Here is a 23,582-nt window from a genome sequence, read left to right on the forward strand (position 1 = left end):
CTGCCGCGGGGCCCGGCGCGCAGCAGCGCCGCGCCGAGCTGCGCCCGAGATGGCCCCGAGGCTGCCCTTCGCCCCCGGCTCCTCCAGCTTCTGCGGCCCCTAAGTGCCTGAAGCTTTGGGCAACCTTTAAAATCCTGCTGTAGCAAGAGACCCCGGAGGGTATCAGCCGGGGTGGGGGTGGAGCAGAGCATTTTTTTAAAGCGATTCAATGTGAGAAAAGGAGGAAGTGTGTTTCTGCCCTTGCTAGCTGTTAACTTGAAAGCGTCTCGTTGGAGCATCTGGTGTCGTCCAGGAGTTATTCGAAAGCTGAAACTTTCAGTGGTTTGTGAGCCTGAGGAGGTTAGGAGGGATTCCGAGGGAGGGCCTGGGGAGAGAGAAGGTGTGTTTGTGTTTTGGGGTCGGGGCGTTGGGGGGTGGGGGTCTGGGGAGTCAGTGAAGAGGGCACACTATGGCATTGCCCGGAGAGGTCGCCCGAATCAATGACAAACCCGGCCACGGTGGGACGAGTCAAACCCCCGCCGCGGGCCGGGGCTGCCAGGGTCGCGCTGGCCCCTCTTCGCCGCGGGACTCCAACTGCCGCGGCTGCTGGGGAGACCTGGTGCTGCAACCGCTCCGGCGCTCTCGAAAACTTTCCTCGGCGCTGTGCGCGGGCTCCCTGTCCTTTCTGCTGGCGCTGCTGGTGAGGCTGGTTCGCGGCGAGAGCGGCTGCGACCTGGAGCAGAGTAAGGAGGCGGCGGCGGCGGAGGAGGAGGAGGAAGCGCCCCCGGGAGCAGAAGGGGGCGTCTTCCCAGGGCCTCGGGGAGGTGCTCCCGGGGGCGGTGCGCCGCTCAGCCCCTGGCTGCAGCCCACGGCGCTGCTCTTCAGTCTCCTGTGTGCCTTCTTCTGGATGGGCTTGTATCTCCTGCGTGCAGGGGTGCGCCTGCCTCTGGCCGTCGCGCTGCTGGCTGCCTGCTGCGTGGGGGAAGCGCTCGTCCAGATAGGGCTGGGCGTCGGGGAAGATCACTTACTCTCGCTCCCGGCCGCCGGGGTGGTGCTCAGCTGCTTGGCCGCCGCGACATGGCTGGTGCTGAGGCTGAGGCTGGGCGTCCTCATGATCGCCTTGACTAGCGCGGTCAGGACCTTGTCCCTCATTTCCTTAGAAAGGTTCAACGTCGCCTGGAGACCTTACCTAGCGTACTTGGCCGGCGTGCTGGGGATCCTCCTGGCCAGGTACGTGGAGCAAATCTTGCCGCAGTCCGCGAAGGCGGCCACGAGGGAGCATTTTGGGTCCCAGCTCATTGCTGGGACCAAAGAGGACATCCCGGTGTTAAAGAGGAGGAGGCGGTCCAGCTCTGTGGTGTCCGCCGAGATGTCGGGCTGCAGCAGCAAGTCCCATCGGAGGACCTCCCTGCCTTGCATACCGAGGGAACAGGTAAGCATTGGCGGGTCCCCTCTCTCGCCTCTCGGAAAAACCAGAAACATTTGGGAACGCGCGAAGTGGAGGGAATCCGAGCGCTGGAAACTAAAGGAAAGAGAGCCTAGAAAAGTGGTTTAACTTAAGGCAGCACAAAAGTAGGGAGTGTTTTTCCCTCTCTCAGGCAGTATTGTATAACCTGAACAACGGGAACACGACTAAGAAATAAAACTAGATGGTATTTGCATGCAGGGTCCTCCACAGCTGGGGCAGCTTTTTAGATCTGCTACACCTGGTGTATGGTTTCCCTACACTTTTAAGTACACTCATACTTTCCTACTTTAGCAGGAGTTTTCGAATTAAGTTTAGTATTTCAGCTGTGGGTGATTTTTTAAACACGTGGATCTTACTAGATTTCTTCCTATTTTAATAAAATTTTGATTTCTAAAGTGACAGGTAAACATTTATGGAAATCAGCAAAAAGTTCTCAAGTAAATCAGGGAGTGTTTGAAGGTGATGTATTGATTCACACACTTTCTGGTTTTGCAGTAAGTTTTACTTGAAGAGACTGCATCTGGTGATGCCCACTGTGTTTTTAAATGTAATTTGAGGACATATGTTACTACTTGGTAATGCGTTTTGTATCATAATTATAAACTTCAATTTGGGGAACAGTAAATATGTCTGAACTTCAGAATTTATCAAAATAATGAACTGTACTGTTGGTGTCAACTAAAAAAAAAACCTTTAGTACCTACATACTTAAGTAGATATTTAGAAATTCAAAAAGATTTATAAAGGTTATATAGGAAACACTAATTCAGGATGGCATTTCTAAGATTGCTGGTGATATGAATTTTTTAGAAAGAAAGAGGAGGAGGAATCTAGAATTCTGAGTGAGGTTGTCCTAGATAAAGTTCAGTGAATTTGGGAGATGACTCTCCTTATCATTAAGCTTTTTAAAACCATGGAATATAGTTGCTACAATGGACATTTTTTAAAAAAGCAAATTCAATTTTACATCTAAATTGCATCTGAAAAGGTGTACTTAAGTGTTCACCTTTCTATTCCAAGCAGATTTGACACTTGAGGTGTGGGTGGTGGAAGCTTGTTATGTACAAGTGGAAATTTACACTTTTCCCACTTCAGTTTGTGCCTGTTTATGGTACTGTTAGGACAACTTTAAAGAGGGAGAGGCTATCCTAAGCTATAGTAAACTTTTTCTTTTTAGGTTATTCTGTGGATAGTCATTGAGATATTTCTAAGAAACAGCAGTCACATATGGTGTGGGTGGCTAGTTTGTTTCTGAAGTGGAGTTGATTACACAGAATGTGATTGTTTGACATTATTTAGCAGAATGGATGCCACCATCATAGCCTCTGTGTTTATTTTAGAACAAATGTACTTATTTAGCTGTTCGTTTAGATAAAGCAAATATTTTGTGGGTTTAAGCATGAGAGTGGAGTTTTCAAAGTGAAGCTTTAAGAGTCAAGTTAAAAACGGCACTGACTGATACTTAGTTTTGGTAGAATTTTGAAATCTCCGGAATAAAGTAAGTTACATTTAAGATCATTTAATTTAAACCAGTTAGGGGGAAAACTCATTTTTTCTTGTTACAGAAGACAATGTCTTTTAAATGAAAATATGACTAGCTTAAATAGGTTTCGAACACACTTTTCTTTATCTTATAGGGAAATGTGATGTGATCTTTGCAAAATCGAACCATAATTTCTAAGGCGGATCTGTGATTTAATCATAAATATTGTAACTTGCCTCCAAACTAATATAATTTAGCCTCTAAAATTAAATTTTTGAAATTCCACATTAACTTTTAGAAGTTGAGTTAAGGGTGGATTTAAGATAAGATGGTGTTTAGATGAATTAACCTGCAGTGTTAATTAACTCACAGATTTTTATTGGTTATCTCTGGTTTAAATTGATCAATGGAAAATTTGAATAATCTGAAAACTTTTTTAATAACTGAGCATTGAATTTTTAAATACTTTGCTGATTAATGTTGAAAATGCATATTTATAATCTGTTTTGCTCATTTTCTTTGGGTACTATGTTTTTAAAGTTGTACTTATGAAGAATATTCTAAAGTGAGAGACTTTATCTCTTATGGTTTGATGGAAAAACAAGGTTACATTTAGCAGAAATTTAGATCCTTGATGTTTTAATGAGGGCATGGGTGAGGGTGTTACATATTACTGAAGACTGGTTTTTATAAATGAAGCATTAAAGTTGTTGCTGAGCACAATTGTTAAGGGCAGATCACAGCTAACATGGAACAGTATTTTATGAGATAGGGTGATATCACATACGTTAGCATAACTGAAAAGTTCAGGAACAATATAGTAAATGGCTTATCTGTTTTATCATAAGGAAACAAACTTCTGGTTAAGGGTGCAAAGTGTACGACTGTCATCTGCATACTTTATCAGGAATCAAAATAATTACCAAACACGTGTATAACACTCCCCTGAATGCTACCAGAAAGAATGTCTACTCCCAACTCAAGACAATTCTCAGGCAACAAGTGAATTTTCAATAGCAGTGTAAACACAAAGCACAGAGAGTCTGGCGGAGGCCCCTTGAAAATTTATTTGGAATTCCTCATCCTGAGGTTTACAGGTGAGAGAATTTCAGCCTTATTTTTTCCACATGAATGATAGTGGCCACTTGCTTATGAACTACCTCTTCTCTCTTCAATGACTCAATTCTAGAAGGTCAAGGAGAGTAGGTGATAAAATTGTCTTAAGATAAACCGACAGGTGTATTTACTTCCCTCCCTTCCTCCCTCTTGTCCTTCCTTTTTTCCTTCCTGAACAATAATTGTATATAGATCGAATGTTACACATGGAATTGAGTTTTATAGCATTGATGATAATGATGACTTCAAGCAAAGAAAGGAGGCATGGATCTAGTCTTCAGTCACTGAGTTAATCCAACACTGGGTGTGTCTGAATGCAAATCAAGCTATCTTTACCCTCAGTAAAGAATATACAAAGTCTGTAACATTTGCGTGGCTTCTCGTTCAGTCCTATCATCCCAGAATCCTCAAGACTGAGGATGGTTTTGTACATCAGTGTGTTCAACTGTACTTGTTTGTTTGGCAGGGTTAAGAAGGCAGATGTTTCCCTTGAGGTGTATGTATCTTTTCTAAATAGATGTTCACATCCAAGAGTAGGCATGTCTCTCTCAAGTCACCACTGTATCCTCCAAACACTGGAATATAGAGGTACATAGAATTTCTTGTATTATTAGATATTATATGGTTAATAAATAGGATATTTTTTCAACATAAAATTTTAATTATGCAATTTTACCATTTGGAAATTGTATTTAAAGGGGTGTCTCTATTCTCTTTATACAGCAAAGAACACAATTGACTAGTCATTCCTCTCTATTTACTGTGACAACCTTACACATTAATTTTTGAAAGATTCTAAGCCACTGCCATTTTGTTTAGTTACATGGTAAAAAGAATTTAAGAGTTTTGCCTATGGTTTCACCTAAAATAAACACAAGGCACATGCGTCTCTTCATTAGTACATTTGTACCAGTTAATTACAAATTTTGTTGTGATGGATACAGTATCAGTCACAAGTGTGCAACTATATGTTTTATAGTATGTAATTAAAAATCAGAATTATTTTCCACGAGTATTTCCCTAAACCTCTCAATTAAACATCTTTAGCAAAAAAAAATGAATTTTGTAGAAATGTAATGGAGTCTGGTGGTTGGTTATCAAAGGTAGAATCAAGTTTTTCATCACTGATGTAAGAAAGATATTTTTAAGCAAAAAAGCAAACAACAGAAACAGTAAAACAAAAATAGGATAAGTAGGTATGGTTCTTGATGGTAGACATATGGTAAGCCTTGATATGTCTTTGGTAAAAAGTATAACTTACTTGTGTTTATAGTACAGTTATGAAATGCAGAAGTATTTTTTTGAAAATATAGAATATATTGCTGTTTAAAATCCTAAATGCATTTTAGTATAACATAACATGTATCTCAAATTGAATAAATTTCAGAAACAATTATGGGTTTTTAATTAAATTCTAGGTCTGTCACATTTCAGTAGTATAACTCAGCTGATACAAAGAACAATATTGATTATTTATGACCTGCTGACAGAATTAAAATTAATTAATGTCAACTTCTGTAAATATTAAAAAGGAAAAACAAGATTTTCTTATCCCTTGGGAAAGGTGAAGGAAAAGAATTTTTTTGTATGTTTGAGGACAAAATTGTGATTTTACTTTGTGAATACAGATATTTAAAGCATACTGAAAATCTGTTTTAACTGACAGAAATAGTTAGTGAATCTCTATAAATTTACAGAGGTTAGAAGCAGTCAAACAGTAATTTTACTCTTTCTGTATTGAGTCTAAAGTGTAAAAAGTTAAAACTGTAGAACTGAAAGAAATGCTGTGTATGCTGGGCTGTCATGTTAATTAAATAAACAACCAGCACAGTGACTCTGTGTATGAAATACATTTTGAAAAGCCTGGGGGAGGGGGTGCAGGCAGGCAAGGGTGAGTGACACTGGCATAAAAAAAACATTCATTCTATCTGTAGTGACATTTGTGTGAATTTGTTGTATTATATTAGGAATATAGCTCTGAGAAAAATCTCTCAGGACTCCGGTTGAGTAAAGGCTGTATCACATTTAATTTCACTTCCATGTTAAATAAGTTCTTATTTATTATATTGAAGTAAGATGTTTATGAGCCTCAAAATTAGAAATATGCCTTTACATTATATTTTAAGATTACTGTTTTAATATGGTTTGTGCCAGTAGCAGCCCAGTAGAGTCTATGTAGTCTTCCTTGAAAAGTTGTGTTGTTCAATCTATCAAAAAATGAGTTTATCTTGGGTTTATGGTAGCAGAAACCTTATTGTTGTGAGACATAATTTCATGGATGAAGGTAATCAATGCACCTACTATATCAGGTGGCATCTGAAGAGATTTTGACGCACTAAAGCAGTTCTTTTGCAGAGGGCAAATTTCTTTAACTTGGCGAAAGTCAGCGTAACCCTGCGCATTTATGGTGAATTGTTTACTTAGTTGGCTATGTGTCTCCTATCCCATGAAGTCTTCCTCCTTCCTCTTATCTTCTGTGCATGGTAGTTAGAATTGTGTCTTCTCAAAAAACTCGCAAATATATGAGATTCAAAACTTAATTTATATTTTTCTACATTTATGTTTTCCATAAAGCTTTATCAGATAATTTATAATGAACCTCAGAAGGTTCAGGCATCTCCATATCCTTATACCTAAAAATATGCTCTGTTAATATTCAAATGAACATTATTTTCTTTACATAGAAATGTACATGCTTTTAGTAATTATCTATATGTAGTTTTACTTTTTTTTTTTTTTTAAAGGAGGTACCCTCACCCCCTCTAGGCTACCCTAGGGAATTTTCTTAACTTAGAATTGATAATGCATGTTTGCATGGTTGTCAACATAAAATACACAAGTTGGATCTCTGGTGGAAATAAAACATCTTAAAGATGTGCTTAAGTTGTAGTTCAAAGAAAGATCTGTTGGATTATAATTGTCATAAATATTAGTTGGTCGTATGTGTTCACCATACACGTATACTATTGTTTTAAAAGAAGATGCTACCCTTAGCTGATGTAATCCATAAATGTCTTTGGTCAGTGAACCTTTCAAATATCTTATCAGCACTTTTAATCTGTGCATTAGGCCTTGGGCTCAAAATCATATGAATTATACACAGATATGGCATGGCACCTGTCTTTCCAAAGCTCAGAGCCTAGTTATGGAAATGAGATGCCAACATAAGAAAAGAGAAATCCCAGTAAAATATCTAAATGACCTCTTAGATAAATGTTGAAAGAATGCATATAATAGCTTATAGCAGGTTTTAAATCTAGATCCAGAACTATTCATCTCTTCTCTGAACTTTTATGCAAAATTTCATCTGTTCATTTTTCTGGAGATAAAGTCTGTAGTGTCATAGATTTTCAGAAGGTCCTCAACACATAATCCTTGAACATAAGTGTTTTAGATTTTGAGCAGCTTTACATTTTGAAGACAGGGAGAATCTTTTCTTTTAAATGGAAATTAATTTAGTATATATTTCTAGCATTTTCAAAATAAAGGTAAAATATAGGATTTAGGACATGTCATGCTTCAGTATATACAATGGTTGTTCATTTTCATATCTTGAGATGGTTTATGGCTGTAAGTAACTTGTTGCAATGAAATATGAAACTGCTTAATTCTGTGCAGGCTGCATTTGAGAGACTAGAATCAGTCTGATTTTTAGAGAGAAGGAAGCTGAAGGAGAGTTAGCTTAATGTATATCTACATACATAGACAGCCTGAGGGAAATGTTGGCTTTTATCCCAATTCTCTCCTGGACTTGAATATGTTGGGAAATGGAGTAGAAAAGGAGTCAGGCTGGTCATTTTAAGCCCAGGCATCATTTGTGATTTTACACATGAAGCCAACCCTAAATTCCCATTCAGAATTAGAAGACTGAGTAAAACCCATTGGATGTAAGATAACACAAAATTCTTGAGCCCTTACAACGAACTTTCTGGTCATCAGATGTACCAGGAAGCCTCGGAGATGTATTATTCAGGACTTTGCATCCCATGAAGGAATATCAGTTGCATTGCAAAGTCTAACTTTATGGAGTCTTTACCTATCTCATCAAAGAAGAGTATGCAAAGGTTGCTTAAATACTGAATTTTGTTTTCATTTTAGTTTCTCAATAAATGGATTTAAAAAGGTTCAAAATTCAAGCCAAAATTAATTTGCAAATCAGTTAAGCATTTCTTTGTTAGCACAAACAGCTGGTTGTTTTTGTTCACCTAAATTATTTTGCACTTTACTTAAGAATCCATTAAAGTGTAAGTAAATAGGACATAATGTTAGAAGATGTTATAAAGAAAATTACCATGTAGAAGGCAGAAAGCTATTTGGGAAAAGTCACAAACTAAAAGAACTTCTGCCTGTTTGATTTTATTAGAGCTTTTATTTGTTATTGGGTAGTTTAATGATTATTAAGATCTTAAGTATAGTCAGTCCTGCTAAGATAGTAATAAAATTACTTAAGTGTAGTTATGTCCTTTCGTCCTGAGAATATGAGTAGTCACAAGGACTGTATTACATCTGTTGATGTGTGTGTTTGTGTGTATGTGTATGCATGTGCGTGCACAAGTGTGCATGCCTGTGTACGTGAGATTTTTTCCTCTGCCAGGAAATTGCTTTGGTTGCATCAATTTAGTGGAGAAACAGTGTCACCCAGTGGCTTTGAAGAAAACAGTCCTATAAACGTTACAGGTAAGCTCTCTCCAATAGAAATATAACACAAGCCATATATTTAATTATATATTTTCTAGTAGTCCCATACACAAGTAAAAAGAAACAGGTGAAGTCCATGATAAGAATGTTTAACGTAATCCATTATATCATGTCAACATAAAACCAATATAAAAAAATCAAGATATGTTGCGTCCTGTGTTTTGCACTAAGCCTAAATGTCAGTATCCATTGTGTGTTTCACACAGCACACTTCAATTTGGTGTAGCCACATTTATAGTACTCAATAGATACGTGTGGCCAATGGCTGCTTTACTGGACAGTACAGCTATACATTTTTAAAGAGATGAAATACTTGAATAGTAGTCACCTCTTCAGTTCCAATGGAAAATCTATGTAGGTTTAATTATAACAATATCTAGTGTTTCAAATTTATATGTAATGCTGATCGCTCATTTTTGTACCACTAACTAATACTTGGCAAGTCTGTTTTCCCCCTTTTCTTCAGTTCATATTGTTGCACATATTTTAAAATATGATTATTGTAACTGGAGGGGGAGTTTAACAGAGTCCTTAATAAGGAAACTTTATGGCAACCCGATTTTATAACACAGTATGAAATTTTTCAGTTAATTTTGAATTTGCCTTCCAGAGTTTGATTTGTAACAGGGATTGCTAATGTATACAGCGTGAACACATGATTCGTCACGGTCACGGTCATCAGACTGTAATTGGGTTATCTGATGTCTCTTTAGAAAGGAAAGTGCTTATGTTTATAGTGCAGGCTGTTATCTTTGTAACTTAGGAAACTAAAGTGACGAACCTTCTAGTACTTTAATGGATGAAAATTATAACAGTGTCTATAAAGGGCAGATGACTTTTCACTATTGCTTATGTAAACACCACTCTCATAGATATATAAAATGAAAATGGTTCCATTTTGTGTATAGAGAGGATTGGAGATTTTGATAGAGTAGAATTTCTAAACTAGGAATTGAGATTAAGTAGCTTTTGGAGCTCTGTGATTTTAAACCCCAGGGTGAACTCAGAAAAAGGTGCAGATGAAAAAGACAGTAAGTTTTTTTTTTGTTTTAATAGTTTATTTTTATTGTATTTTTTCCGTTACCATTTATTCCTCTTATACCTTCTTCTGCCTCCACAACCCCCCTCCCCCCTGCAATATCACCTTTCTTTCCTCTCCTCAAACTCTGAATTCATTAACTCTAGGCCAAGTTCCAATGTTATACCGAGAATTAGTGAGAAAATTACTTTTTATATAATGGCATGTTCCTTTATATACATAGTTATATAGAGTGATTTTAAAGCATGCATTTATTTTGTATATAATGGTTTATAGCTGTGTGATGCTTATAGTGACTTTTGATTTATAAATTTCTCTTAAAGAGAAATAAAAACATAAAATAATAAAAAAAATTATTTATTTTTAGAGAGAATGGAAGGAAGGGAGAAAGAGAGGGAGAGAAACATTGATGTGCAAGAGATACATTCCTCATTGCCTCTCATATGCCCCCAACTGGGGACCTGGCCTGCAACCCAGGCATGCGGTGTGACTGGGAATTGAACTGGCGTCCACAGGCTGGCACTCAGTCCACTGAGTCACACCAGACAGGGCTCTCTACATTTCCCTTTTTAAAGCAAGACATATGTATATTTCCCTTCTAGAATACAAATTGTGAGATACACAGATTTTCACATATCACTTAGGAAATAATCTAAAATAAACAAAAGGCAATAGAATTATGGTATATAAAGAAGTACGTTTGGCTAAAATCAAGTTGCTGGCTTAAGGTAGACTTCTTGAGGAAACTAGTTGAAGAGTAAAATGTCATATTAATCGTAACTGTTACTTGAAAGAGTTTGTGTTTGAATGTAACTAGTTATTTGCCCTGGCTAATTTTGAAATTGCTCTTAATTAATTTAGTGGTTGAACTTATACCTTTAAAAAAATTTTTTTTGTTTAGTCTTCTTTATCGACAGTTTGTGTGTGTGTGTGTGTGTGTGTATTTTTTCAAAAAAATGCATTTTCTTTCATTTTTTAACAGAGAGTCTTCTTGGTTAGAGTGCATTTAAATATTTAAGGAATGTCTTTTTATCCCCACACCCTACTGTACCTTGTTGGAATATTGAAGTAATTTTATGCAACAAGGTTGTGGTTTTGATTTAATAGGATTGTAATAAAAATTTTCCATCTTCTGAAGTAAGTTTAAATAACTGAATATGCATGCTATGTCTGTGGCAAGTGTTCCTCTCCAGGTATAATCCACTTAAATAAACCTAATGGAAATTTGAAGTCATAGAAATATTATTTTGGGGGTATGTTTTATTTTATGGCAACTCATGTGGAGTCAGCAGGTTTAGGATATTTGAAAACTAGTGTGAACACAAATAAAGGGAATAGTTCTTATTTTGAAACTAAGTATTTTAAAGAATCAAATTAACAGGTCTGCTGAGGAAATGCTCCTCAGGAGGCAGTGTTTGTTTTTGTGATACAAATCATCCCCTTGTTTTGGGAGTTAATATTTAGAGGTCCTAACTCAGCATCAGTCTCTTAGGAAGTTTGGAAAAGAGTGAACCTGTTGAGTTAGTTGCCCAGGATACCTTGAAAATTTGCTTTCTAGGCTCAGGAACTAAGGAAGTGAGATTCAGATCATGCAGTTTTCATTATAAAAGGAATCAAACTTTTTATCCTCCTTGTGTTGGCCATAAATATTTCCTTTAGAAAATCCTGGCGCAGTGCCTTCCTCATTGTAGGTGCTAGCTGGCAGGATAAACGGATGGGAAAGAAAGAAATGACTTTTAATCTGAAATATTTATCTACCTAATCTTCTGAGACTGAGCTAATGATTGAACCGACTTAAGTAAACTTCTGCAGAGAGAAGAAAAGAAATAGTCTATTAACTAGTCTATTAATTTACATTTTAATATATTTTTATTGCTTTAAAAATATTACCTTGCATGTGTCAGATAAATTTGCCTATGTCCTTACTGGTAGGAAATCCCACATTCAGCACGAGCCCTAGATATTTATTTTTAGCTTTCTCCCATCTGTAAATAACCAACCAAAGTTACCACCAACATCACTGTAGTGAAAACTTTAGAAAGATCTCTTAAATTAAGGTATATTTTTAGGAAACTAAAAATTCAACTCTTTTTTTAGTTTAACTAACAAATTGAGAAAGAATACACTTCACCTTTATTTATTCCCATCACCTTCTGCAAAGTGTTGGCAAGTGTTCTTCAATGGAGGTTCTCAGTAAATAGCTGTGCTTCCTGAAAAATGCTATCTGTGTTTTATCTTATAATTCTGCTCAATTACCAAATATATTTTGAGCCAGTTGCTGCCCGAGATGACTTTGTGAAATTAATTTATTTAAAATGTCACCTAACTGTAGTGCTACTGCAATAGCACTGAATAATCTAGAGGTTTGGTAGCATAATTTCAGAGTCTGGATGAACTGAAAAATCTAAACTAACAGTTTACAAGGTTTTATTAAAATGACAAGTTTTAGTTGATCCTGTCAGATTTTTTGGTCCATCTAGTTTTTAATAGAAATTGACTTGTTGAAATAGAAAGCTTTAAGTCAACTAATAATATTTTTTGCTGTAGTTCTAATACTTAATAGAGATATTGTCATATCCTCTCACTGATATCAGAGGCATCACTTTTGAGTATACTGGGCAGGCTGTCATGCCTTTAGATTAACTGGGAGTACAGTGCTTAGATAACAAGTTATTTTCAACTTACTTTCACAGAGATGTTTTTATTTTTTCCTTTGGAAGTTAAATCGTTTAATTAGGTAGATATTTTAGAAAGGCTGCCATTACTGAAACCTTTCAAAGTCTGACATTTTTTGAATATATTATTTTTAAAAAATCTGAATATTGTTTGATTATTTGAAAAAATTTATTGTAAACTGAATGTAGTTATACATTTTTGAAATAATAAAAATATATTCTTGTAAACAAGCTATTTCTAAATTTCTTAGTTTTATAAAAAATTTAGAAGCGAAACCTTTTAAATTCTATTTTCCTTTTGGGACAGGGAACTAACAGTGTATCTGTACCATTTTGAACTAGTTTTTACTTTTATTATTATTATTTTTTTTTTGCTAGATAAACAGGGCCTAAATTATAGCACAGTTATTAAGGCTGTAACCTCATTTGTGTGCTTCTCTTTATTCCTTTTTACTTGAGTAATTATTGGATTGAATCTTCTCAACCCCTTTAGAGAATGACAAGTAAGTCTTTAAAAGATTCTTAGTGGTGCTTCTGCAAGCAATTAACTAGTCCTAACTGAAAAATGTGAGAATTTGGTTGGTAATGTTGGATACCACTAATTAAGTAAGTTATTTAAATAATAAAGTGGCCTTCAGAAATGGTTACTGCTCATAATTAATTTGTGAAAGAAATTAATGCTAGTATTTTACTTGTGCAGAAAGAAGACTAGATCAAAATCAAAACAACAATTTCTCTGTGTTTTAAAAATATGTTTATTTCATGGTCTTATGGTGCACTTAAAGTCTAGAACTCCTTATGGTTTAGAAAGAGAAGAGCCTGAGAGAGTCACTCCTGGACACTGAGCCAGGTGGGCTAGCCATGCTTGGCTCAGGACTTGTTCTTAGACCAAAAAAACCTACATTATTTTTTAGAGGTCATACTGCTCTTCATGAACATTCCTGACATTCCTTACTTTCCAAGACATTAACTTTTATTCTCAGTTTTTTAGCCTGTTTATCACATTGACTTATAAATATACCTTTACAGCACTTTTTTGTAAGCTTTTACCACTTCTGTGACCAGACTGAGTAATGATATCCGCAAGGAAATGTGTCTCATTTAAGATCTAGGACTCTTTCACAATGACTATTTGTTTCCTTCTGGGTATTTCAATTTGCCTAGATTCTTATCTTCTTTTTCCCTGGTTATAAATGATCTTATGTAATTATAATGTGATGTTCATCAAACTATTGTTTATGAATTCTAACAATAAATGCCTCTGATTAGTAGACTAATAGACTTCTTCAAATGCTTTCAGAATTTGTGAGGAGCTGGCCTGACCTCGCCCACTTACAATGACACATCATCTGACACTTTCTAAATTGAACTGCATGCTATAGTTCTCAAATGTTAGTGGGAATAAAAATCATCCAAAAGCCTATTAAAATGTAAATTCTTAGGTCTCGTGATCAGATATTCTGATTTAGTTATGTGTAGAGTAGGGCCCAGAAATCAAAAGTTTTAAGGGTGCATTAGTGGAGAAGCACAAGCTATAAACTTATGTCTACTAAAACTGGACAGCAATCTAATTAATAGCTAAAAAGTAGTTGGATAAGTATCAAAGGGAAAGTATTTGTTTATATACTCATATGCGTACATTCATATGGAGAGAGATTATAGTTTATGAACCTATACCATTCATGACATTTTTACTTTGATTTCCCCATTGAGGATACCTCAGAGAAGTTCTTTGACCACTCTGGATATCAATTTTTCTGTAAAATAGGAATAACAATTTGTGTCATTATCTCATATGGCTGTTATAAAGCTTAATTAAAAACAAATTGCTATATAAACATTAAGTAGAAAGAATATAAGGCACTGGACTGAGACAGGCCAAGGATTTGTAATATATACAAGTTTCTTCAACTGTCTGAATGTTAATAATCCTACCTATAACATAAGAATAATATAACTTCTTAAATGTATGAAGATTAAATTAATGGAAATAATGGACATCAGTTCTTGTCAAACATTAAGAATAGTATTTATTGCTACCTATTAATATTAGGGCCTTATCATTGAAGGTTGTAAGCCAAATATCAGAAAGTATGATATAAAACGATGCCAAGATTTTTTGCATTTGATAAAAATACATACTTGAAAGTCTTACAAGAGATTCATGTCTTCTGGAAGTTAATCACAATATTGGAGAGTTGCTTATGTTACAATCAAAGACACTGACAAATGAGCCTAGAAGGCCAGACAGGCTAACAGTGGTAAGAGTCAAATCTGACAAATGTTGACAAGTCCTTTAAAAGAATGTGTGAATGAAGAAGGATGAAGGGAGATATTTAGAAAAATTGATGTGGTCTTTGGACATGTTTGTGAAAAATGGCTGATGATGCTGTTGAGAGTCTGTTGTGCTGTCAGGTGTCATATAACCCCATCAGAAACATGATCTGTGCTCTATCTGCCATTATAAATGCATGTTTTGTTTTTTAAAAAAATGTTTTTCTCAGAATTTTTAGTTTCAGTGTTTTCAATGCTACAATTCCAGTCATACCCTTCCCTTTTTCATTATTTGCCCATGATGCCATCATTGTCTACTGGGAGGGACTTCCTGCTGAGAATCTGTGGAAAGCAGTGGTCCTCAGTAGAAGGTAGTGATTGCTTATTTCATCACGCAAGTGGGTTCTTCTAGACCTTCTTTACCGGCTTCCACAGGGCTCTACCGTAGGCCTCAACACTGAGATCACTTTTCCTTCAGATTTTCCCACTTTCTGAATGGTCTGTCAGTCTGGTCTGAGGGGTTATTTTGGTTGGACTTCAGCAGGAGCAGGAGTCTTGTATTGTTCCTGCTCTACCACTATTGGTTTCAATTTAGAAATTCTGCCTGGGGTATAGTCATCTTTCTTCCCCAGCTTGCTCATCCAAAGGGCTTTGGTCTTCACTGTGATACAGGAGATGTCGGAGAGGTGAGGGGAGTGGCCCCGCAGATCAGCAGGCCCAGGGAGTCCTTGCAGGACTGTTGCTCCAACAAAATGGAACATTTTCAAAGGGTTTTAGGTACAGTAATTAGACTTGTGTTGAGTAGGAGCTCTCAGGTGCTCTGAGTTGAGTGAGCAAAGGTGCTAGGATGGAAGAGGAGAGACCACTTAGAAGACTTCGAGATAATCCAGGGAAGATTGGGAATTAGACCAAGAGGTAGTGTTAGTGGGAAGATTGTAAATATATATTGAAGGCAATACCACCAAGATTGGTATTGACTGGCTGACTTTCTGTTTTAGAAGAGGGAGAGAGTTGCCTTAATGTTTTCTCTTTTGTTTAGGGACCTAATATTAAGGGTATGTATTAATTTATTTATTTTCATTTCTCGCTTTTAAAGAATCTGATTGGGTTGCCCCCCCCCCCCCCGCCCCCAATTTTGTCTCCTGCTTTTGCCTTTAAGAGGATATACAAAGTATAGATAGGTCTGACTTTCTGGAAAGCCATGCTATCTCCTTACACTGAAACAAATTCTAACAAAGTATCTTAAACTCTCCAAAAGTTATCAGCTTGCTAGAATATTAAAAAATTTGGTATGATAAAATTGGTTTTGAAATTTTATTCTTACATAAATCTTTTTATCGTAAAATAAATTTTAACAAAATAAATTTTTAATAATGTCAAGTGTTTATCTCAGTCTCCCCTTTTAAACAGATGTATTTGTAGCTTGTGCGCTAAAATCTTAAACTCTAATATAGCAAAAATATTAGATTGTTCAAAGAGAATTCAAATCTTTCTCTTTTGATTAGTCTTTGAATAGTCTGACAGATTTCATATTTATCTAAAGGCATGTTGCCAGTAAATCCCAGACCTTCCTATAGAGGAAGTGCTTCTATTTTGTTTTCATATTAACTCAGATCATTTGTCAACCTACAGAGCACTTGAGTGATAGGTACTATATAAATATTTAAATTACGATAGCTTGATTGCACTGTAACTGTACGGAGTTTGCTAATGCTACAGTGTGGTTAGCATGCAATTGTGTAATATTTTATGTGCTGCTTGGGAGCAACGAGTGATGAGGAATTTTAAAGGTGTGTTAAATGAAGAGTTTTTAATTACATGAGAAAATACTTTGCTTAATGGAGAAGGACACTCTGGAAACAAAATTGAGAATAAGGCATGCTCTCATTTTCAACAGTCAAATGTGTAGCAGAAATGAATGGTAAGATGGTCTTCAGTACTGGGTAAAACACATTCAGAAGTAAATCCTTCTGGATGCCTAATTCTTCATCCATATGGCTAGACACGCTGAAGTTTCATAAAACTGGTACATGATCCCCTGAAATAGGTCCCCAAAACTATAGATTGGCATATACATGCATCTTGTAACTTTACCTGAAGGGATAGTTTTTATGAAAAAATATAAATACATGTGTTGAAATATGTTACACAGAATTTGGGCCTATTTTTGTTTAAAAGGTGGCAATAAAACTAACACAGCTGTGATATGAGATGAACATCAAGACAAATTTTGTTCTAGTAAGGAGAGAAGATTCTTCACAAAACATTTGTAAGGGAGGTATTGAGCCTACTTCACTGATTATTGAGCCAGGTGGTTGCAAATCAAAATCAGCTTTATAATGATTGTTTTTTAAAGTAATGAACATTTTTCTAAAACTATCTTTTGCCTGGAAGAATTCTGTGTATCGAATTACTTAGGAAATACATAGTATAATTTTCTAATATTTTTTGCAGTCTATAAATAAAATATAAGCACATTAATTTATAATAATTTGAAATTTGACTAATTGAAGAACTATTATGAGTTATTTCTAGATTTTGCTTTTTCTGCTTCTGCGTTACACTGTATACAATATTGATTAATTTTAGTTGCTTGCCAGGATTTTGTTGAATAGTCTTTGTATTTTCTGCATACAACCAAGGGGTTTTGTATTTTTCCATTTGCTTTTGCTTGTTTAAATAAATGAATAATGAAAGAAGAAGTAATATTTTAAAAATTACTTCTACATCTACAATTATTAACATACTTTCTCGTTTGAAGAACTATAAATGTCTTTAAAAATTATTTTTAATTTTTATTTTTTTAATTGTTTTTAAAACTGTTGAATTACAGTTGTCCCATTACCCACCCCCTTCCTACCCCATTGCTCTCCCCTGCCCTGCCCATCCCATCTCCTCTCTGACAGTCAGTCCCCACCCTGTTGTCCATGTCCATGGGTCATTTATATTAGTTTCTTGACTAGTCCCTTCCTCTTCTTTCCCCTCTGCTCCCCCTCTCTCCTTCCCTCTGGTCACTGTCAGTCTGTTCCTTATTTCCATGCCTCTGGTTCTATTTTGCTTGTTTGTTTTGTTCATTACCTTCCTATTCAAAGAACCTGTGCAATTCTATGTTCATAGCAGCGCTGTTCACAGTAGCCAAGTACTGGAAGCAGCTTAAGTGCCCACCAGTGGATGAGTGGATCAAAAAACTGTGGTACATTTACACAATGGAATACTACACAGCAGAAAGAAAGAAGGAACTCCTACCTTTTGCGATAGCATGGATGAAACTGGAGAGTATTATGCTTAGTGAAATAAGCCAGATGGTGAAAGATAAATACCATATGAAGAACTGTAAATTTCTGAGGAAATAAATCTGACAATATTAAACCAGTTTCTATATCTACCTAAGGAAAAATATCTAAAATGACTGTGGTCTCACTGAGCCCCCGCCCCAATATTTCCAGAAATAAGTATGATACAATTATACATGCTAGTTAAACAAAAAATATAATCTTTACTCAAGCATTCCATTCTCTTTTTACTATCCAAGGAGAATTAGCAGATTATATTTGAGATGGTTGATTTAAGGTGACAGAAACTAGTAGGCATTTCTTTGCCAAGTGTCTGTGGGTTGGTGGGAGCTGGTGAGGGGAGGGGAGGAGAGGGGTGAGAAGGTGGGGGGATTGGCACAGAAGTTTGCATTTGGCTGGAGTCCAGTTCTCAGCCTTTCAGAGATGCATTTTTCCCATAGAACCAGAGGTTATCCATTGCTGAACTACACTGATGACAAAACTATAACTCATCAATCAGAATGTCAGGTTATTAATTTACTCTAGGGAATTTAACTGGAAAAAAGACCAGAGTACCAGTACTTAACTGGTAAATGTTTCTTGTTTTTAGTGGGAAAGTCGCCTTTAGCATGGTTATCTTCTAGACTGCAACTGAGGAATCTCTGGATTGTGGGAATTCTTGGAAAACTGAAACTGTCCATGATTTTTATTGCAGAATGTTTGAAGAGCGCCCGCAACATGCCAGAGAGGGTGAGATTGTTGGGGGAGGGTTTAAAATGGATTGTCCTTGCACTCCCCTCCCTGAGCTTATAGTAAAGAGACCGTATTAACACATGATTACAGTGCCTAGTGATAAATGCTTTGAAATACAGATAAGTCATGAGAACTTTGCTCTCCAGAAAGGTCATAACTAAATTTAATGCTTGAATACCATCATTATTTCAACATAGATTTCTGGTAAAATTCTGTCTTCCTTTCCCTTCTGACTTCTCTTTTTGATTTATATTTAACTTTCTTCCATGTGTTTATGTTAACAATAAGCTGACTGTAATCAATATGGTGCAATATGAGGCATATTTCTAAAAAAGGAAAAAAATAAGAATGTATCTTTAAAAGAATGTTCTGCTGTATTTCTCTTGTGGGCATGAAGTCCAGAGGGAGGAAAAGGGTAAAATGTGTTGTGGAGTTAGATGCTAGGTGTGGAGTGATATGTTCTGGGAACAACATGTGGACCAGATAACTTGGTGTTTGTGGTCAAGGGAGAGGACGGTGGTAGGAAAATTTTAAGAGGTAAGACAGAGAAGGTTGGGGGTGGGGAATGCAAAACACTGTCTTAAGATTGAGCTGAGAAATAGGAACATTGTTTTGTCTGCACCAAAAGTTATTAAAGATTTTAACCAGAGGGTGATGTGAATGGATGCAACCTGATTTTGATAGCAGTGGATCAGATAGGAGCACACTGGACACAGGAGACATTTAAGAAGCTGCTGCGCAAGTCCTGGACACTGGAGATTTGTTAGGACAGTGGTGGTGGAAGGGAGAAATGGTTTAAGAAAAAATGAAGAGCTGCAACCTACAGGATGAGGCAGGGATTGATGGTGAAAAATGTTAACAAAGTGCGTGAACAGTGAACTTGTGCATCTTGAAAGACTGGGATGCTGTTCTTTGAGAGTAAACGCTTTGGTAGATCAGTTTTTGTTTGACTTAGGTTCTGAGTGGGGAAGGGAGTATTTTGGACGTATTCGATGTTACTTTCGCAACATCATGTGGCCATGTTTGCTTGAAGGTGGCCAATTTCATTTATTCACAAAAAATATTTAAATATCAGAGATGCAGTTGATTACCATGTGTCCTTACTTAGTATGTACATGCTTTTTGGATCCAGAAACTTCTTGTGCTCAGTCTATAATTGCCAGCACAGAAAGGTTGAAGGCTTTTTAAATAAGTACAAAGACTATCACCCTATTTCAGATTTGATTTTAAATAGGGTCCTAAATCTTACAGGGCAGACAACTTTGCACTCTTGGTGCTATTTTTACTAATAAAGTAGACCAACTAGAGTCAGTACAGACTGTAGCTTTTGTGTAACCCTCTGATAACCCCTTGGGTGGTGTACTGTCATAACCCCCGATCACATTTTATCTTCGAACAAATGAATGCTGGATCATATGATGAGTTAAAACTATTTTATCAGTTGAGACATTCTAGGCTGTTTAGAGCTCTTAACTTTGTAAAATTATCATGTTGACTTTTACTTTGATTTTTTTCTTGGGTTATTCTAGATGTTTACAATGGTTTGTCTTTATATCGTCGGCAGCCGTCCGTCTCGAGAGACGATGGCGTAGCTTCTTGAGAGTCTATCTGCACCGCCGAGAATGGCTGTGCAGTCCAACTCGGGAGTGACAATCCCTGCCACACTTGTTACAGGTGAAGGCAGATGGCCGTTGTTGCTGCTGTTGACGCTGCTTCCGCCTCGATCTTTTCTGGACCGCCTCCTCGTTGCGCGCAGCCTCTGCACGTGACGTACCTTGCCTGACCGCGAGCCTCCAGGCTAGGCGTCGCCTGCTTGAACTTCCCATGTGTTGAGATTGATGGAGCATTGTGTCATGTCCTTTTTGCAGATGTCTTTGAACCGCAGTTTTGGGCGCCCTGTCATCCTCTTGCCTTCTGCTAGCTCGCCATAGAGGAGGTCTTTGGGGATACGGCCTGCATCCATTCTTTTGACATGGCCGAGCCACCTGAGGCGTCTCTCGCTAAGAACTGCATGCAAACTGCTCATGTTGGCTCGCTTCAGCACCTCGGTGTTGGGGACCTTATCCTGCCAGGCGACATGCAGGTCGCGTCGCAGGCACCTCATGTGGAAGCTGTTGAGTTTCCTTTCGTGCCTTGCGTAGGTGGTCCACGTCTCGCTGCCATAGAGGAGAGTGCTGAGTACGCAGGCTTGGTAGATGCGCAGTCTGGTTTTCTCAGGCTGGAATTGTTCCACGCTCGCCGGTTCAGTCTGGCCATAACTGTGGCTGCCCTGGCAATTCTCCGGTTGACCTCCAAGTCGACTGACAGAGAGCTCGAGATGGTGGACCCAAGGTAAGTGAAGTCGTTGACAACCTCCAGGGTGTATCCATCGATGGTGATGCATGGGGGAGTCCCCGTGCCTTGAGCCATAACATTCGTCTTCGTCAGGCTGATGGCTAGTCCGAACTCCTTGCATGCGTGGGAAAGGCAAGTGACTAGCTGCTGGAGTCCCTCTTCGGAGTGTGATGTCAAAGCTGCGTCGTCGGCGAAGAGCATCTCATGGATGAGCACCTCTTTGACTTTGTTCTTGGCTCGTAGACGGGCCAGGTTGTAGAGCTTGCCATCGGATCTGGTGTGAATGAAGACACCCTCGCTGCAGTCCTTAAAGGCGTATTGGAGGAGCATGGAGAAGAAGATTCCGAACAGCGTAGGCGCGAGGACGCAGCCCTGCTTTACTCCGCTGCTGACTGGGAAGGCCTCAGAGGTTGCGCCGTTGTAGGACACCGTGCTGTGCATGTTGTCATGAAAGGACATGACCACAGCAAGCAGATGTGGTGGACAGCCAATCTTCCGTAGCAAGCTGAAGAGACCGCTTCGACTGACCAGATCAAACGCCTTCGTGAGGTCGATAAAGGCGAGGTAGAGTGGTTTATGTTGCTCGTGACACTTCTCCTGCAGCTGGCGTAGGGAGAAGATCATGTCCACTGTTGATCGGCTAGCTCTGAAGCCACACTGGGACTCTGGGTAGACGCGGGAAGCAAGGGTCTGCAGGCGGGCAAGAGCAACCCGGGCGAATACTTTGCCGACGATGCTGAGGAGAGAGATGCCCCGGTAGTTGTTGCAGTCGCTGCGGTCTCCTTTGTTCTTGTACATGGTGATAATGTTGGCGTCTCTCATATCCTGGGGGATGTAACCCTCCTTCCAGCAGCGACAGAGTAGATGGTGGAGCAGCTGTAGCAGGACTGGTTTCCCGCTCTTTAGGATTTCTGGAGGGATTCCGTCGCTTCCTGGTGCTTTCCCGCAAGCGAGGCGGTCGATGGCTTTGCTGAGCTCTGCCGCAGTAGGTGGGGTGTCTAGCTCCTCCATGACTGGTAGGTCTGGGATGGCGTTAAGAGCAGTGTCTGTTACGGTGTTCTTCGTTGCGTACAGCTCGAGGTAGTGCTCGGTCCACCGCCGCATTTGCTGTTCCTGGTCAGTGATGACCTCACCTGTCTTGGACTTAAGGGGGGCGATCTTGGAGGGGATTGGGCCTGTTGCCTTCTTGATACCCTCATACATTCCTTGTGCGTTGCCTATATCGGCGGCTTCCTGAATGCTTCTGCACAGGTTTAGCCAATAGGTGTTGGCACAGTGGCGGGCGGTCTTCTGGACTTTGTTCCTGGCAGCCCGTAGAGCTTGAAGTGTACTGGGAGTGGGCGTGACCTTGTAAGCCAGTAGGGCCTTCCTCTTAGCCTCAATCACGGGTTCCATTTCTTCCCAGTGAGCCTCGTACCAGTCAGCGTTCTTCTGCTCTTTCTTCCCGTAAGCAATAATGGCGGAGTTGTATATGGCGTCGCGGAGACGTGGCCAATTGGATTCGATAATGTCATCTGCCGCCACTCCCTCGCCGAGTGCATCTTCCATCCTGTTGATAAATTGCTGGGTCTTAACTGGGTTGCTGGCACAACTGGTGTTGATGCGTGGGCGACCCTTCATCTTGGAGTGGTGCAACCTCTTCGGCATTATGCGCACCTTGCTTACCACGAGGGCATGGTCCGTGTCGCAGTCTGCACTGTGGTAGCTGCGGGTGAGGAGGGTGCTGCCAATATCCGTTCTTCTGGTGATGACGAGGTCAAGCTGGTGCCAATGGCGGGAGCGGGGGTGCCTCCATGACACCTGGTGGATCTCTTTGCACTTGAAGAATGTGTTTGTCACGCACAGGCCGTGGTGACACGAAAGCTCAAGCAGTCGCTGACCATTCTCATTGATCTTTCCTCTCCCAAAGTTTCCAAGGCAGGTGGGCCAGGCCATGTGGTCAGCTCCTACTCTTGCGTTGAAGTCTCCAAGGAGATAGAGAGCGTTACTTCTGGGGATCTTGGATAACGCTTCGTCCAGTGCATGGTAGAACTGTTCTTTCTCTTCGATGGTGGCGCAGAGGGTTGGGGCGTATGCGCTAAGAATGCTGACTGGGCCGAAAGTTGTTGACAATCGGAGGGTAAGTAATCTCTCTGTGCCTCCTGTGGGTGGCTCTATGGAGTTAACAAGCGTGTTCTTCACAGCAAACCCAACACCGTGCTGTCTTGGTTGGTCCGGAGACTTCCCTTGCCAGTAGAAGGTGTAGTTGGTTTCTCTGATAGTTCCGTTGTCGGCCAACTGGGTCTCCTGTAGAGCCGCAATGTCGATGTTTAGTCGTGCCAGTTCCCTATCGATGACAGCGGTTTTCCTGGCACCGTTGATCCACGGAAGGTCTGCAGTAAGTCCGGGGCACATGGTCCTGATGTTCCAGCTAGCGAGGCGAAGAGCCGGAGGCTTCTTTCTTGTTGTTTGCTTGGAATTAACTGGTGCGGGTGTTTTGTGGCCCACTTTT

General features: G+C 39.0%; 1 protein-coding gene across 1 annotated transcript in view; it reads left to right on the top strand.

Moving 5' to 3' along the window:
- Window positions 1-448: 448 nt before the first annotated feature.
- The window catches only part of PDE3A (phosphodiesterase 3A), a 298,190-nt gene continuing 275,056 nt past the window's right edge, over window positions 449-23,582 (top strand). The window contains exon 1 of the mRNA XM_090272895.1: window positions 449-1,411. Coding sequence (XP_090129021.1) covers window positions 449-1,411 — 963 coding nt within the window. The remainder of the gene's footprint in view (window positions 1,412-23,582) is intronic.

The sequence above is a fragment of the Furipterus horrens genome, unplaced genomic scaffold (assembly GCF_987537825.1).
Source record: "Furipterus horrens unplaced genomic scaffold, mFurHor1.1.pri manual_scaffold_4, whole genome shotgun sequence".
Lineage (NCBI taxonomy): Eukaryota > Metazoa > Chordata > Mammalia > Chiroptera > Furipteridae > Furipterus > Furipterus horrens.